Source organism: Aphelocoma coerulescens (genome assembly GCF_041296385.1).
Source record: "Aphelocoma coerulescens isolate FSJ_1873_10779 chromosome Z unlocalized genomic scaffold, UR_Acoe_1.0 ChrZ, whole genome shotgun sequence".
Lineage (NCBI taxonomy): Eukaryota > Metazoa > Chordata > Aves > Passeriformes > Corvidae > Aphelocoma > Aphelocoma coerulescens.
Genome location: NW_027184085.1, coordinates 5,175,782 through 5,193,359, shown reverse-complemented (window position 1 = coordinate 5,193,359; position 17,578 = coordinate 5,175,782). Strand labels below are relative to the sequence as shown.

The window sequence follows — 17,578 nt, the reverse complement described above, 5'->3', positions numbered from 1 at the left end:
AAGGACTTTTTAAGTTATTAAGCCTTTTTAGGCAGTGGATATCTGTCCCTTTGCACCTGACCGAAAATACCAGTATTTGTTAAAAGGTGGTGCTAGGAAATCTTCCTGAAATTTATTAATGCCAGTAGGAAATTTACAGGAGAAGTAAAGTCACTTTTGCTTGATTAGAGTCTGTTTGTTTCTGTAGTCGTATTTTCTTGCTGCTCTGGGGAGGTTTAAGCTTTGTAAAAATGTCACATTGACACGGAGCTTATTTTGCTTCAGCAGACGTTCATCTGTCTGTCCATTTGGGTAATGACGCTGCAGCTGCACACCCAGCTTTTTTGTTTCTAGGCTGTTGATTTTTCATGCATATTAATTCATCTCAAAATACTGAAAAAATACTAAAGTTGGAGTAAACACCAAATCATGAACCAAGTGTGAGAACACTCTTGTGCTTCTGTTGCTTTATATCACAGTCTCTAGTTGATTGCAAGGTTTTGGCCAGTATGATAAGATTCTGAGCTGGAACAGAGTCACCTTTGAGTACTGTAGTGGCTGAAACCCTGATTGTCACAGAAGTTCAATTTAGACATGTTCGCTAACATCTTTGTTGTCTTTTATTAAAAAAAAAAAAAGTCAGAGAAGTCTACATGGGCTTGTTTAGAAACCGCCTTTTGTTCAAATTGAACCCTTGGAAACAAAGACTGTTTTCAGAATAGTCTCTCAGACAAAATTGTTCATGCAAATAAAGCATCTGAATAGTTTATGGTGTGAGTTGTTAGGACAGGAAGCAACAGGAATATCAGGAAAGTATTTACTGAAAAAGATGAAATGTGGAAATGTGGTAAGGATTAAGCCAAGCACTTAATGCCCATTTCTGCCACATGAATATTGAATGCTGACTACATAATAATTACAAGGCAAAACAGTAAAAATAATCTTGAAAACTCTACTATTTTTTCTTTTTTTGCTGTTAATTGGTCTTTGTCAGGTTTTAGTAGTACTTATATCCCCATGTATATTGTGACCCACTGGAAAAGGACACTGAAGTTTCTCGTTAAAGCAGCTGAAGTTACAATGAGCAATTCCATACCAGTGTGATAAAGTTCCATCAAACACAAGCAGTGTTGTTTAATGCTGCTGAAAGAATACTGGAGCAGCCACCAGTCTTCAGAATGGCTGACTTGCAATTTGTCTGAAAACTTACCAGGGTTGAGAAAAGGTTCTCATACGTACGCCTTCTGTGTCACCTCAAAACACTTTCTTCAGTAATTTTGCAAAACAGAGCTACAAGTGTTCATGAAATACGGATTTTGATGCTGCTCTAAGAGTATAAAAGCATCCACAGAATTTCTAAAGTCATAACCTTTAGTCTTAAGTACCTAATCCATTTCAGGTAATGTTTTACAAGTGGGAAGATGGTTGCTAGTGAAAAAGAAAAATTCCTGAGTTTAAAATGGTGACTGTGGTCCATATTGTACAGTAGGTCAGATTTGAGGACAAAAGAAAGTCCATACAAATCTGCTCTTTGGTAGAAGGGAGAGAGCAGTCTTGTGCTTGGGGAACAAAATGCTCAAGTGAAAACGTTGGAACTCTACAGGGAAGTGCACTTACCCACAGTAGTACTATTCCCAGCTGTGTCTTCATATGATTTCTCAATCCTAAGCCTGTCACACTTCCAGAAATACAAAATAGCCAAAGACAGAAGGTTGAACTTGGAGATTCATTCAGCTGAATGAAGACACTGGCCTGCCATTTTCTCAGACCTTTAACTACCATTTTTAGTAAGATGATTAGTGTTTTCTTGAATATTTCATCTCTTTTTGTCTTCCTTTTGTTTGTATTTTACACAGTTCTGTGGGGGTTACTGGGAGTTTTCTGATTTTCTGTGAAATCATCTTCATAGGACATCTTTGATGCCATTTTCCATACAATACTCAATTTAGTTCTTTGTGAAGATACTTCAAAGAAAAAAACCAGAGTCTGAGTTTGCCATCAGTTAATGTTGCCTGTTATTCTGGTAGATGTTGTGCTCCTTCCTCTGAGTTAGCTTTTTGGGATAATCGTGGTGTGAAGTAGTGTTTCTTCTTGTTGCTGTAAAATATTTTTTCCCCTTTATTAGTTTGTTACCTTGCTTAGTTCCCATCCTCTGTGTGATTGTGCTGCAAGTGATGATCATCTTCTTTTTTCATTAACAGTTAAGCCATCAAATGCTTCTCCCCTCACCCTCACTCCCCCATATTTTCTTCTTAACTGTCCTTGATGTTCTTTTCCCCTTTTAATTTTTGTCTTCTCAAAAATAGAAGCAGTATCAGGGTAACTGACAGAACTTCCTTACAAAGTGCTTAATATTTAACTGAAGTACAGCAAAATTTCTAGTCAAACAGTTTCATATAACTCTTCAATCTGCTTTTTGTACACTTTGATACTAAACTATCCACTGTTTAGGGGGATAGGAAGTGGACAACTTTAATTTAGTTTCAGATTGAATGTCAGTATCTTGATAGACTATACTTACTTACTCAACCTCTTCATCTTTGGAACACTCAAATTCTTCTGTTGAGATTTAATGTTTAAAACCAGTATTTGTGTATCATGTGGGGTTTAATGTTTCCTTTTCTGGAAACAAAGCAGAAGTTCAGCTAGATTCATCAAGCTTATTTCTCCTCTGTTTTACAAATCCTGAACTATAACAATGCACTTAATTTAAGTATCAAAGTGGGAGCTCTAAGTAAATCTTCAGGTGGGACGTCTTTGATGCCTTCATTGTGGTCTTCATTTGTAAGTGTGTAGAGTGAGATAATTGTATCTCATCAGAATTTCAACCCCCAAATTCACCGGTTTTTTTACCACTATGCAAAAATCTCTTCTGTTGATCTTCTCTGTGAGAAACTACAGGCTTTTAGAACTCATCCCACATTGGAATTCAAGAGATTTCAAATACGAATTACTATTGCTTTCCTACAGGAACTGTAAGTCAGTGTGTATGAATCTTGCTGCTGTTGCAGCTCAAGAGGTAATTTGTAATTTTTCTCATCTAGGTTTCACCAAAGAGTTTTAATGCAGGACTGAAAAACTTTTCATGCGGAGATCTAATACTGGGCATCATTTGATCCTTCTGTTAATTGCCAGCTGATTGCAAGATCTAACCATGGGTGAATTTCTTTGCATATATATCAGTGTGCCAGTGTGTTTTGTGGGAAGTGGGTTTAATTAGTCATTAATGCCATAGAATGAAGCTGCATCTTGTTATAACTAACTGCAAAAATTCTGAGAAGGTCTGGCATGAACAAATGAGAAGATTGCCAAAGTGTTTGATTACTAAAGTTGTCTAAAAGAGCATTACGGTGATTTTTTTCTTTTTTTGAAATTGGAGTTAATGATTTTCCTGAATTCTCATTAACATCACCTTTTCTGTGAGCACTAAAATAGATCTGAAAGAAATCTGTGCTGTAATTTGGGGATGTATTTAAGGTTTCGCATAATTGCAAGCAAGTGAGCAGTCCATTAAATTCCGTTGGATTCTACTGTGTGTCATTCACTGTTTAAAATTTCTGATGTGGGAGTTAATAAACTTCTTTCTCATCCTGTTTGTTATGAAGATAAAAGTTCTTCATAACAAGAACTTCCTGGAATATCTACTGAATCTCTCAGTGTTAACATGCTTCATTGAAAGTTGGAACTTTTTTGGCTTAATCCATTCTTTCTTACTGATCAAACAGCTTTTGGAGAGGAAGTTGAGGAAAAACTCACTTTATGCTTACTTCAAACATCCCAGCACAACAGAGTTACAATGGTATTTTGACTGAAGAAACTTCAGGATTATAGAGCTCTTTTCCAATCAAAAGGATTCTGTAATTCTATAATCTTTACATACTGTGCTGGCTAACTTAGGCTTTTTATTACAGTGCTGAAGTGCACTATTTTGGAATATATTGCCTTTGAAAGGAACACAGAGTTACAGTAAACTGAAATCAGTTAACACTGCACTGAAATCTTGGAGCATTTTTGTTGTCATAAAGAGGATGGTTGAATATGTGGTATCCTTGGTGCATAGAAAGCATACAAAACAAGACATAAAGGTAATATCATCTCACAAATTCAACCTTATTATGGAAACTGTTGAAATAACTTGGCTCACATTGTCAATGGCTAAAAAATAGTGAATTCATGGAAAATATTCAGGAAAGACTAAGATTCTGTCTTACAGTCACAGTCACGAGAAGGTTAAGAAACAAATCATTTGATATTTCCCTACATGAGAGAGATTTCTGATAGACAGCTCTTTAATATAAAAAGTTTTAATGAGCTCAACTGTTTGAGATGGAAATTGGACAAATTCAGATATCAAATAAGTCACAGTTGTTAAACAGGACAATTAATCTTTGAAACAATTTACCTAGGATGTGAAACATTCTGACTTGGCATAAAGATAGGGTAAAAGAGTTTGTTTGATATCATTTTACCCAGTTCATTGTGCAAGAGGCTGAAATACTTGAATATTATCATCTCCACAAGAGCTTGCATTGTTTGAGATTTATCTTTATGAGAGTAAAGCATGTGACTACATGGCAGCAATAAATCTTCTACAACTAATGTGAATTTGCTGGGCAATTTACATATTGTTACCAGCACTACTTTTCAAGGTAAGTAGTACTTCAAAGGATGAGGATAGTACTGCTTAGGCAGTGCTAGGATCTAGGCTCATCAGAAGAGATTTGGAGGGGGAAAGGGATAAAAACAGGCTCAATGGAGTTAGGGCTGGGTAGCCCTGTCTGTTAGGGAAAGTTGCCATCTGGATCAGTTCTGAGCCGTTTTCTTGGAATTAGTTGGGAGTCACAGAAAGGCATCTACTGCCCCTTCATAAATGTTCTTGGCATTGCCAGGATGGAAATAGGAAAGTATAGGTATTGTTGTATTCTTAATTATTGTGCATTCAGCTTTTAACTCACGTACAAGTTGCAAGTACTAAGCAGAATGTGTTACTGGTACAATGTTGCTGTCAGAAGGAAAAACCATGTAAGGGCTAGCAGTGACTCCAGCCAACTGTTCATGGACGGTGGATACAATCAAAGTTAATGAAATTCACACTTGCCACAAAGGTCAGTTTTGACAGAGTTGGTTCGCTCACACTTTCCTCCCATTCTGTATTCTTTACTTAACTGCGTTACAGTTTCTGAAAGACAAACGTTACCTGAAAACAGGTTTAGAGTAAGGAGCTGTTATGTCCTTTCAAAAATCATTAGGATCATCCAGACTCTTCCAAATTTGTATTTAATATGCAAAGTTGTGTGTTTTTTCTCAAGTGGCATTTCATTCTCCAGTGAATGTTGAATGTATTCTCTTTTTCTCCTAGCATGCTTGTATTTCCAAGTGCTTCTCTTGACTTTCTGACCTTGAGCTTTGAAATTACTAGTTTGAATGAGGGGACTGTTTCTTGCTTATTTAAGCACTATTTTTTATTAAAGGATTTTAAATAGGTGTTTTAAATAACATTGTACATTTCCAACAATCTGCTGTAGCTTAGAAGTAAAAGAGAGATTCTCCACTAAACTTTCACAGCCGAAATCACTATGTCTTCTTCTATGTACTTGGAGAGAATAATGCATGTTTTTAACCATTGAACTAATTTTAGCCATTTCCACTCCCATTCCAGGTGCAGGACAAGTTTCGTTTGGACCTGTCTGATGAAGAAGCTGTTCATTATATGCAGAGTCTAATTGATGAAAGTGTCCATGCCCTCTTTGCAGCTGTGGTGGAGCAGATACACAAATTTGCACAGGTGAGGTATTTCCTTCTCAGTTGCTGGTCTCTGTGACAGCTGAGTAAGGTGGGAGGTTACAAGTGGTAGGTTTAAAGCATGACTTCACTGTTTGTGACATTGTAGTTCATTTTCCTACAAGTTAAAACTGTGTTTTAGCTGTCAGGACTGGTGAGCAAGCTCATCCTAGAAAATTTTTGGTAACTCCTTAGCAGTCATGCAAGGTCTGGCACCTGGGACAAGGCAGGTTTTGGGTCAGTTCTGGCTGGGGAACAAACAGACCTAGAGCAGCCCTGCCAACGATTTGGTGCTGGTGGGTGAGAGGCTGGACATGCCCCGGCCATGGCACTCACAGCCCAGAGAGCCAAACGTGTCCTGGGCTGCATCCAGAGCTCTGTGGGCAGCAGGGGAGGGAGGGGATTCTGCCCCTCTGCTCCGCTCTGGTGAGACCCACCTGGAGCACTGCATCCAGCTCTGGGGTCCCAGCACAGGAAGGATATGGATCTGCTGGAGCGAGTGCAGAGGAGACCACCAAGCTGATCAGAGGGATGGAGCAGCTCTGCTAGGGAGACAGTCTGAGAGAGCTGGGATTGTCCAGTCTGGAGAAGAGAAAGCTCCAGGAAGACCATACAGCAGCCTTCTTGCTGATGATCTGGGTTGACAATAAACTATTGCCTCTGTTATTTTTGTTACTACAATATACCCTGTGTGAAGAAGGAAGTGTTTAACCATCTTACTGTGTGCTCTGACTACAATCCACAGTAAGACAATAAAATACTTGATTCTCATGTTAGATAAAACTGTATTCACAAAAGCATTTCTGCTTTGAATTTCCAATGGCTTTTTTTTTTCCTTCAAACCATCTGACATTTGGTTTGTGTTTATCAGGGATTTAAGATATTACACTGTTTGCCTTAAGTATTAGACTCATGACAAGAAATGGAATTAAGAGGAAAAATTAAACTGCTCTCAAAAGCCAGTCATTATCCTGGGTTTTTTATTGATTCTTTCTTCTAAATTCTGATATGAACTGAGGAGAGAACTATTTTTATGGCTATCCATTTTGCTAAAAAGCATCTGTTCTTTTCTTCAAACTTAGTTTTTATTTTGAAGAATTTCACTATAGTGCAGGATGAGAAGAAATAATGTAATTTCCATCTATGTATATATTCAATGAAGGTGATCTTTCATGAGATGTGAAAAAAGGAAGTGTAATTATGTGGAAATGATGCAAAATTTGTTGTCATTCACTGTGGATTACTCTGAACTTCAGAAAGAGGATGGTAATTTCATAAGACAAAGTGAAAAACGCCTTGCATCTACCTTAGGCTTCAAATAAAAAAACCCCAAACTATTAGAAATATTCAAAATTGAAGTTTTAAGTTTGTCCAGGGTAGACCTTTCTTTTCATCACATATGGACAGTCACTTTTTTAAGACATATCTTTTCACTTCATTGGCCTGAGGTGACTGCCACACTCTCCAAGATAATTGTTGCTGCATTTGTGAAAATGTATTAGTAAGTCAGAGTTTACAGGTTTGATTCAGGGAACCTCGTTTTCTTTTTCCATTCAGGCTTGTTTTTGCTTGATCTTTCTTCAGTTGTTAACACTGCTTTTAAAATCACAGGACAGATTTGTTCAGAATATTTAAAAGTAGCCAAGGATGTTACTCCAGGCTTCTGTGGAATTGGGCTCTGAGCAGCCTGGTCTAGTGGAGGGTGTCCTTGCATATGGCAGAGGGGTTGGGATTAGCTGATCTTTAAGGTCCCTTCCAACCAAACCATTCTGTGATTCTGGCTTCCAGGCATGGTGTTCTAAGCAAAAAGCTGGCACACATTCCAGCAGGCACTGATTGCGTTTTCCATTCATATATTTGGGAGTTAAAGTGCAAGCCCACTGGTGTACTACACTTCAGATACCAAACAAGCAGATGTGACAGCCACTAATGTAGGCCTGATCTAGTTATCTTGCTTTGGGTTTTTTACCTCTCTGTGCTGAATTTCAGCACAGAGGCATATTCCTGTAGCTCTGAGCAATCTTTGTGCACTGCTACAGAGTGTGCAACCTATGTGCTTTTAGCTTTCCTTTCTGCTTTGGGCATCTGGTGCCTAGAATGAAAAACAAGTGTCTTGATTTGTGAGTGCTAAAGGCATCTCTTCACTCCATGTGATGCTAGTTTTGGAGTTCCAGTTATTGCCTTTATTCATGCTCTAAAAAATTTAGGCTTGCAGGCTTTCTCCTGCAAAGATACTGGATTGCAAGTGTGAGGAGGATGCAAAAAGAATAGACCCAGATTAATCAGCAGTTGGCAAGTCTTAAGAATCTGTGCCCTGTTCATGTATTTAAAAAAAAAAAAGCCCTCAAAAAAAAACACCCAATCAAAAGTAAGTGTAATTAATTTCTGTTCTCTCTATATTAAGAGTGAAATAGGATGTTTCTTAGCAATATTTAGTACTTCATCAGTGAAAATCATTCTCCTTCCTTTTTGACTGAGGCACTCCTGAGAATTCGCTGTTGTAGTCTTCATGGAGTCTGCAAATCGTTGAACAAATAAACAATTAATGAGTCATGAATTTGCTGTAAAGAGGTCATCTTACCCAGTGGCCAGTTGAAGCTTTCAGTTTGTTCATTTATAATTCTGCGTTGAATTGCCAGTGGCCTTGTGTGGATGGTATCTTTTCAGCTTTATACCGGCTAGCGCTTGTATTTCAATGCCTTAGAAAGCCTCGAGCAGCCCAGAGAGGCAGCACAGGCGATCTAGCACCTTAATAGCTCTAAAATCGGTACCTGTATCAGCTGCAGAGCAAATACCATCAGCAGAAGCAAAGAGGGAGAAATATAGCTCCCTGCCCGCTCAATTCCCTGCAGTTAGAAGCCTTAAGAAAGAGAGAGACAACCACAGATGTTCACAGGAAGATAGCTGAGCTGAGAGAGCGTGGAGCCTCCCCTCGACTATCCTTTATTCGGAGAAGAGGGAAGGGGAGGACCTGGGGTGAGTGGCCAATCAGACACTGCTGAAGAGTTTGAGTTACATTTGGTTTTGCCCGCGCTTCGAACAAAGGAGCTCGGAGCACGTGGCCGGAGCACATGTCTTTGGGAGGGGGAGGGGAAGTTCAGAACAGGCAGCAACAATTCCCTATTTTTTTTTCTTTAAAGCTGGGTTGTAACTCTTAGTAACTTAAAGTGCATAGAACAGTAACAGAACAACAGTGCAAAACATAATTGGAATCTATCGTCCCTACAACTTCGATAGTACCTAGGATGCCTTTAAACTAGTTCCCCAGCAAAACTCAGGGGGTTAGTTAGGACATCTATGGTATGGAGTATCAGGACGAAGACTTACAGAGTACAGTGCAAAACCTGAGTGCAAAACAGTGCAACTTAACTCAAGGGATTAACATCAAAATCTGCAGCAAAGGGTTTACATGAGGGTGCAAAATTAGGATCCTTTTTACGGCGTCTCTTCCAGGAGGCAGTTTTAACCTCCTTAATTTTTGAGGAAGTGACATAAGGCTTTACCCATTTCCCTGGGATCCATCTCAGTCCTTGAGGGGTAGATACACTGGCATACCCACGTCCCCAAGTTACAAGTTTGTATGGTCCTTGGATTTTCTGAGTCTCTGGGTCCCGGATCAGGACTTCTGGATTCTCCTTCAGTTTCTGTCTCCCGGTGTTCTGGAAATGACGATAGATGGGAGGGTTTGGATCCTCAAAGGTGCCATTCAGGAAGTTTATGGTAAACAGTGCTTTGCTGAGTCTGAGGACAGGTGAATTGAGTTTGGTGGTCCCTGATTGTTGTAGCAGCATTCGCTTGAGGGTTTGATGGGCACGTTCAACAATGCCTTGTCCGGTTGGGGAGTGAGGAATACCTGTAACATGTCGAAATCCCCACTGCTGACGGAAGTTTTTAAACTCCTGAGAGGTGTAGGCAGGTCCATTATCAGTTTTTATCTCCTCAGGTATACCAAGCACAGCAAAAGCTTGGACAAGATGTTTTTCAACATCCCTAGCTTTTTCGCCTGCATGTGCAGAGGCATACATAGCACCAGAGAAGGTATCAATAGAAACATGAACGTATTTTAATCTCCCAAATTCAGGGAAATGTGTGACGTCCATCTGCCACACTTCACCGCTATTAATGCCTCTGGGATTGACTCCCATGCCCAGTGATGGAAGCTGTAGCTTCTGGCAGTTGGGACATGTTGCCACTATTGCTTTTGCCTGCGTCCGCGACAGATGGAACATGCGGATAAGAGCAGGAATATTTTGATGGTACATAGCATGGCTCAGTTTTGCCTGTTTGAAAACTTGGGGGAGCTTTGGTAAGTCTGCTGATAGAACTATGTCTGCTGGCATAGCCAGAGCATCAGCTCTACGATTACCTTCCGCAATAAATCCTGGCAAGTTTGTATGTGACCTCACATGCATGACAAAATAGGGATGCTCTCTGTGGGAAACCAGATAAATTAATTTTGAGAGTAAATCATAAATTTTTTTGTTTGAGATTTCTTTTAGGAGAGCATGCTCAGCTCTAACAGTTACTCCAGCTACATATGCTGAGTCTGTGACCAAATTAAAGGGTTCTTTGAACCTCTCAAATGCTCTAATGACAGCTGCTAATTCAGCTACTTGTGGTGATCCTTGGATTACCTTTATGTCAGATTCCCACTTTTGTGTCTTTGAATTTCTCCACGTGACCACGGACTTCTTACTTTTCCCTGATGCATCAGTAAAAACAGTAATCGCATCGAGGGGTTTTCTGCTTTGAATCTCTCGAGGGATGAAAGAGAATGGCAGATTAAACATTTCATGTTTTGGGTAATGATTTGAGATTTGGCCTGAGTAACTATCTAATGCAAATTGTAAATTTATATTATTTTGGAGTAGGTGATCTAATGCGTCTGTTGTTACTGGTAAGTAGATGCATGCAAAGTCACATCCTGCCAGGGTGCGGAGCCTTGCTCTACCCTTCATGATAATTTTTGCTATTAATTCTTGTGGCTGTGTGATGGTTTTAGGAGGCTGGAGTGGAAGGAAAACCCATTCAATTATGATGAGGTGGTCCTTCTGCTCTTTGTCCCACTGAAATATGAGGCCGTGAAAGCGTGGTGCCTTCCCCAGAATGACAAGCTTAAAGGGTAGGGAGGGCTGATACCTGTGTGCTTGTCTGGTGGAAATGAGCTCTTGTATCTTTCTGAGAGACTGCCTTGCCTCTTCTGTCAGGGATCTGGGGGATGCTGGACCGCCTTCCCCTTTTACTAGGTTTGCAATAGGAGCTACATCCTCTGTGGTGAGTCCTAACCAGCGCCTTAAATACTTCAGTGTCCCACAGATCTGTTGCACTTCCTCTAATGTTTTCGGGTTATTATTAATGGTGACGGGTGTTGGGGTGATAGAGGTTTCTGTGATTTTGAGTCCGAGGTATTTCCAAGGGCTTGTTCTCTGCATTTTTTCAGGTTGTAATTCAAAGCCCTTGGCCTCTAGGGCCTCAATCACCATGTTAAGTGTCTGCTCAAGATACTGATTATTGGGAGCACACACCAGCACATCATCCATGTAATGTAGGATGATGGCTTTCTCTGCTTTGGCACGGATGGGAGATAGAATTTTAGCAATGTACTCTTGGCAGAGAGTTGGGGAATTTTTCATACCTTGGGGAAGCACAAGCCAATGGTAACGTTCCATGGGGGTTTCATGATTAAGAGAGGGTACAGAAAATGCAAATCGAGGGGCATCTGCAGGATGGAGTGGAATATGAAAAAAGCAATCTTTAATGTCAAGAACAGCTAAATGCCAATGTTGTGGGAGCATTGAAGGTGATGGCATACCTGGTTGAAGGGGTCCCATGTCTTCAATAACTTTATTAACTTCTCTAAGATCTTGGAGTAGCCTATATTTGTTCTTTCCCAGTTTTTTTATTACAAACACGGGTGTGTTCCATGGGCTGTTAGTTTGAACTATATTTCCTTTAGCCAATTGTTCAGCTACTAATGTTTTGAGTGCCTCTAAGTTTTCTTTTTTTAAAGACCACTGTCTAACTTGCACGGGTTCATCTGTTTTCCAAGTTAATTTTTGTGGATGGCACTCTGCTTCAGTGGCCTGCAGGAGAAAATTTTGATATCTAGGGGTGATATCAATTTTTGTTCCCCACTGAGACATGGCATCCCTTCCCCACAGGGTGAATTTGGTGTCCAGGACATACGGACGAAGAGTTGCTATTTGTCCTTCAGGACCTTCAATTTGGATGGTGTATTTGGATTGCTTTGCAATTTGGTTACCTCCAATCCCATGTATGATGCCCTGAGACTGCAATTCCCATTGCTCAGGCCACTTATCAAATGGAATGACAGTCACATCAGCACCTGTGTCTATCATTCCCATTATACTGATTTTATGTGATTTATGACGGAGCTTACATTCTATTATGGGTTTGTCATTTCCCAAAACCTCAGTCCAACAGATGGCTGGGATATGACCATCTGTGGGCAGATATTTGGGCAGTGGAATGGCCTGTGCAATGACTTGACCCTTTTGCATAAAGTACGGCGGATATATACATTGTACCATTACGTTAGAACACCCGTTCTGATCCACTTTCATGAGTGTGGGTGTAACCTCTATCCCAGCAGGTGTTACCCGAGTGTCCCCAATAACAAAAAGGTATGTAAAGTCTTGCATGTGGTCCACATTCTGGAATGAGATGGGTATGACAGTCTGTTTGTTGTTGTTGAAATGGTGTGTTTCAGCACAGGTTACCTTAAACCTGAGTCCAGAAGTCCAAGTTGCTTTGTCTGCAGCTCTATTTTTGTCTGAACGCGGAGCTGTTAGGACGCGTTGAGTCACTAGTTTCCCTGCTGTTGACCTGGGGAAACAGTCTTTGGAGAGTTTTTATCAGCAGTTATAATGGCTCTGCAATTGCGAGCTACATGTCCCTTTTTCTGACAACGATAGCATATAAGGTTACCACGCGATTGAGTTTCTCCTGTACCCATAGCATTCTCCACAACTTCCCCAATCATCCCCACTTTTTCCAAAAAGGGAGCAGCTGTGTTCAGCTGCACCTTCTTTGTACAGACTTCGAGGATGGATTCAACAGTAGGAGGAGGATGAAGAGGGAGAGTGAGGATGACTTGTTTGCAAGCATCATTGGTATTCACTTGGAGAAGTTCGAGTGGGAGCGCTTGTCGGAGGTCAGGATTAGGGACCTGAGAAGAGACAGCTTCGCACAAACGGTTATAAAAGTGAATAATATTTTCATTTGGCAATTGCTTGATGGCGGTATAATGAGAGTTAGGAGTTTGAGATGGTAATAATGTTAAGGCCTTTTCAGCAGCACGTGTGATTTCAGTAAGAACTGGACGAGGGATAAGCATTGCTTGTTTTTGAGGATTTGCCATATTATTGTCACCAGATAAAAGGTCTAATGTGATATAATTATTCTCAAGGTCCAGGTAATTATCTGGAGTTTGCCACAAAATTTTTAGCAAATCAGATAAAATTATTTTCCATTGCTTTTTCCACATCATAAAATCACCAGCTGTTAGAAGAGTTTGCATCAATGTAAGTAGATCATGAGGTACTAGTAAGTGAGTTGCAAAAGTAGCACTTAAAAGGCTCTTAAAATAATTACTATGCATTCCAAACTCCTTAATGGCCTTGCACAAATCCTTAATATTAGAACAAGGTAAGGGTTTCCAGTCAGGGTTTGCTACATTGCTAGTAGGAGAGAGTGTAGTAGAAGCAGTTGGAGTTACTTCCTGGTAGCCATGGGTTCCCGGATTTAAAGAGGTATTTACAGGATTGTGGAAACCAGGGACGGGACAAGAGCAAGCAGGGGCGGGGAGTGGAGGGGCAGGGGCGGGGAGTGGAGGCGCGGACACGGCCGGAGGAGGGGAGGGGTTGGGGGCGGGGTTGTGGGAGGCAGGGGCGGTACTTGAGCCATGGGCGGGCACAGAGGGAGGGGTGAAACACGACGCTGTGGGGGCGGGGTTAGGGGCGGGGTCAGGTTGTGACGCAGGAGTGGGCGGGGATGGGGACAAGAAGGGGTTTGTGGGGTGGGGGAGAAAGGGATTGTGGGAGGTGTAGTTTGGAGAGGAAGGAACATCGCGGCCGCCATTATTGGAGACAAACAAACTCGAAGAAAAGGGGTTGGGGGGAGGGGTTTTTCCCCGGGCTGCGAGCACATGGCAATGGCTCTCCCTGGGAACAAAGAGATCAGGGGAGAAGGGGTTTTTTTGCGCGCTTGAAACATGAGGGCTAGAAACTGGGGACAAGGGAGTGGAGAAAAGGGGTTGGGAAGGTCCTGGGACGGGCTCCGGATTCCCGTCCGAGGCAGGGTGCTGAGGAAACACGGGTGAGCCAGGAGGACGATAGCTCTCCTGTGCTAAAAAGCAGTCTGCTCTAGCTGTGTTTACCAGCGTAGGGGAAGAGGGGTTCGGGACAAAGGGGTTGGAAGAGGGTATAAGGGAATTAACAGGGGTTTTTTGCAGAGGCTTTTCATGTACTGCCTTTTTCTCAGGCAAAGTATAACTTAGTAACAGGAGAGGAAAGAATTTTGAAACTGTTTCATCTCCTGCACGCCTAAGAGAGGAAAGTTTTCTCCCCACCTTATCCCAAAATTCAGCAGATCTTATGTCTTCGGAGGTAAGATTAGGAAAGTATTGAAAAAGCCATCCTACAAAAGATTGAACTAGATTTTTAGGGTATTTATGCCCAGTTAAGGAAAGGTAGCTTTGAACTTGGTGGTATATTTCTCTATGGTGTGCAGAAACTTCAGATCCCATTATGAAAGCAACACCACAAACCTCAACCCAACTCGCCCAAAAGGAGAAAAAAAAAGAGAAAGTTTGAACCGGCACCAGCTTAAGACAGGAGCCCCTAAACCAGCAGGGAAATACTCACCAGAAATCTGGATTTTACCACAGGAAAGCAGGTCCGGAGAAAAAAAACATGCGAGAAGGGTCTTCTGCTTTCAAGCCGTTCCCTCGCCACGTGGTGTGGGGGAGGTACAGGCTGAGCCTCTGGGCTCACTGTTACGCAAAAAGTAACAGCTCGCTACACAGAGCTGGCACAGCACGACGTGCAGAGCTAACTCCAGCAGACACACAGCTGCCGGGACACCCTGAAAGTCTCTCAGAACCGGAGTTCAGAGATAGCACGTTGGGCGCCAAATGTGGATGGTATCTTTTCAGCTTTATACCGGCTAGCGCTTGTATTTCAATGCCTTAGAAAGCCTCGAGCAGCCCAGAGAGGCAGCACAGGCGATCTAGCACCTTAATAGCTCTAAAATCGGTACCTGTATCAGCTGCAGAGCAAATACCATCAGCAGAAGCAAAGAGGGAGAAATATAGCTCCCTGCCCGCTCAATTCCCTGCAGTTAGAAGCCTTAAGAAAGAGAGAGACAACCACAGATGTTCACAGGAAGATAGCTGAGCTGAGAGAGCGTGGAGCCTCCCCTCGACTATCCTTTATTCGGAGAAGAGGGAAGGGGAGGACCTGGGGTGAGTGGCCAATCAGACACTGCTGAAGAGTTTGAGTTACATTTGGTTTTGCCCGCGCTTCGAACAAAGGAGCTCGGAGCACGTGGCCGGAGCACGTGTCTTTGGGAGGGGGAGGGGAAGTTCAGAACAGGCAGCAACAGCCTTGCTCTTCATAGTTGTCTGGAAAAACCCCCAACATTACACAGGTGTTCTGACACAAATGTAAATAGCAAATCTGGCCTAATGCTACACAGTATTTCATTTAAAATGCTGTTCAACACATTTTTTGTTTATCAGTAGATATTTATTCTTTTACTGCCTCTGAAATAGGCTTGCAGGAATCTGCAGTCTACTGCTGCACTTAAGAGCTTTTTAACAAGGTTGATTATTATAGTAACCATGGTGCTTCAGTATTTTATATGTCACTCTGCAGTAAGTAAAGCTCTTGGATAAAGTACTTTGGATGTTTTGGAATCAGCTCAGTATTGTTTTTTTATAACAATATTCTAAATTGAGTTCCATTTACAGCTGTGTTATGAAGCCTTTAGTTTAGTTTCTAATGTGTCTCTAATCTGTTATTTTATCAGATATTTTCCAGAGCTTTTCATGCATTGCCTATCTCCTTCTTAACGGTTATCAAAAAAACGTTGTCTCAAAAGTAAATAAATTCAGCATTTAGAATAAGCTAATGGTGTTGTACAATAGTTCTCAAGAGGAGGAAAAAGTGCATACTAATTTTAGTTGATCCTAATGAAGACTGGATAGCCATTTCTCCCTGGAGAGTCATTTTCATTTTAGCAGCATTATTTACTTCTGCAGAGGAAGGAAACAATCTACAGTTAAAGTGTCTAATCTTACATTTTATTTCCCTTGTAAATTTACAAATCAAGTCAGTTGCTGAATTCAGGGCTGAAGTGTAGGCAGTGATTAGGAAAGTGAAAGCTTGTGGTGTCTCACCTAAAGTGTAACACAGTTTTGAGGGTTTATTTATACTTGACTGATACCTGTTTAGGAGCAAACTCAGTTTCAGCTGTAGAAGTGGCATGGATGTAGAATATCTCCAGGCTGTAATCCCAGTGCTTCTGTATCACAGAATGCAGGCACCTCAGCAGAGGACTTCTGTTTTTTTTCCTACTGGATGCCAAAATAAAATAGGGAATGTTTACCAGCAAGATTGTGTGCATTGGATGAAATAATTTGTGAAGGGGCATACAGAGTTGCTTTCCATTCTGCTTTTTCCTGTGAAAAGTTGTGAAAATCATCTATCTTTAGGCATTTTGCCATGTTTTTAAACACAGAGTTCAATTTGAGCATAACATTTGTTCTTGGAGAGTAAACCAGGTTGAGTAATCTCTGTGCTGTGTGTTTTTTTCTTTTCTTTTAGTATTGGAGAAAGTAAGCTTTTTGCCTGCTTATGGTGGAAACAAGCAACTGCTCAAGACAGCAAATTTCTCAAGCCCTTGTGGTCTTCACCAAACAGTTTTGGAAGGCGAAAAGTGCAGATTTATTAGCATGAAGAACTGAGAACTCAGAAGGTAGAGAAGCTTTTTGAGTCTCTGTTCATTAAAGGTTTAAAACCAACCAGTTTTTAAAGGAAGATGATTGTTTGTACCATCCTTGGGAGCCTCAAAGGTTAAAGTAAGAAACTTCCTCTCAAGCCAAAGATAACTGGAAGAGGTTGGATTTAATGGTGAATTCTTGTACGTGTTAATATATTTTCTTATTTAAAATTAGAAGTAGATACAAAGCTGAAGCAGGGAAGCTACAATTCCTCGGTGCAGAAGAACCCCTCACAAAACTATGGCAATCCCCTCTCATCCCTCCCCACCCACTTTGTTCCTTGAGTAAGTTTTAAATGTAATTCATATGATCCTTTATTTCCCGCCTTGGGCAATGTTACCGTTCAGAACGGACAATCATTTTTTGCCTGCTTACAAAAGTGTTTTTAAGTGCTGATAAGTTACCCCAGCTGTAGGCAGCCAATTAAATGATCACTAACAGGCTCAGCAACAGGAATGCACAGTGAGCAGTTCAGTATTTCACGCTTTAACTCTAAATGTTTTCTGTACAGTGATTATAAATTCTTTATCCTAATAAAACCTTTGTTGTTGCAGTCTTGAGGTGTTCTGTTTTGTCTTTTTAATCTTACCTGCTGAGACATGGCACACTAGAGGATTATGTTTATAGCTGCTGGCTTTTTGCAAGGATTTTCACTTCTCAGTTCACTTGATGCTGGAATAAGGCCACTCAAGAAATGACTTTTGTGCCACATGTTGAGTTCGTAATGAATCTAGTTTGTATGATCAGCAATGTAATTAGCTCTTCATAAATGTGTGGCTCTCTTCAAAGGGTGCT

General features: G+C 41.0%; 1 protein-coding gene across 2 annotated transcripts in view; it reads left to right on the top strand.

Moving 5' to 3' along the window:
• PIK3C3 (phosphatidylinositol 3-kinase catalytic subunit type 3) overlaps positions 1-17,341 on the top strand; it is a 74,106-nt gene extending 56,765 nt beyond the window's left edge. Inside the window, exons 25-26 of one of the 2 annotated variants that reach the window (XM_069001659.1) lie at positions 5,639-5,764; positions 16,608-17,341. In XM_069001659.1, coding sequence (XP_068857760.1) covers positions 5,639-5,764; positions 16,608-16,622 — 141 coding nt within the window. In that variant the 3' untranslated portion in view covers positions 16,623-17,341. Of the gene's footprint in view, positions 1-5,638; positions 5,765-6,215; positions 6,705-16,607 lie in introns of those variants that run through there. The other variant, XM_069001658.1, reaches the window with a different exon arrangement.
• Positions 17,342-17,578: the final 237 nt, after the last annotated feature.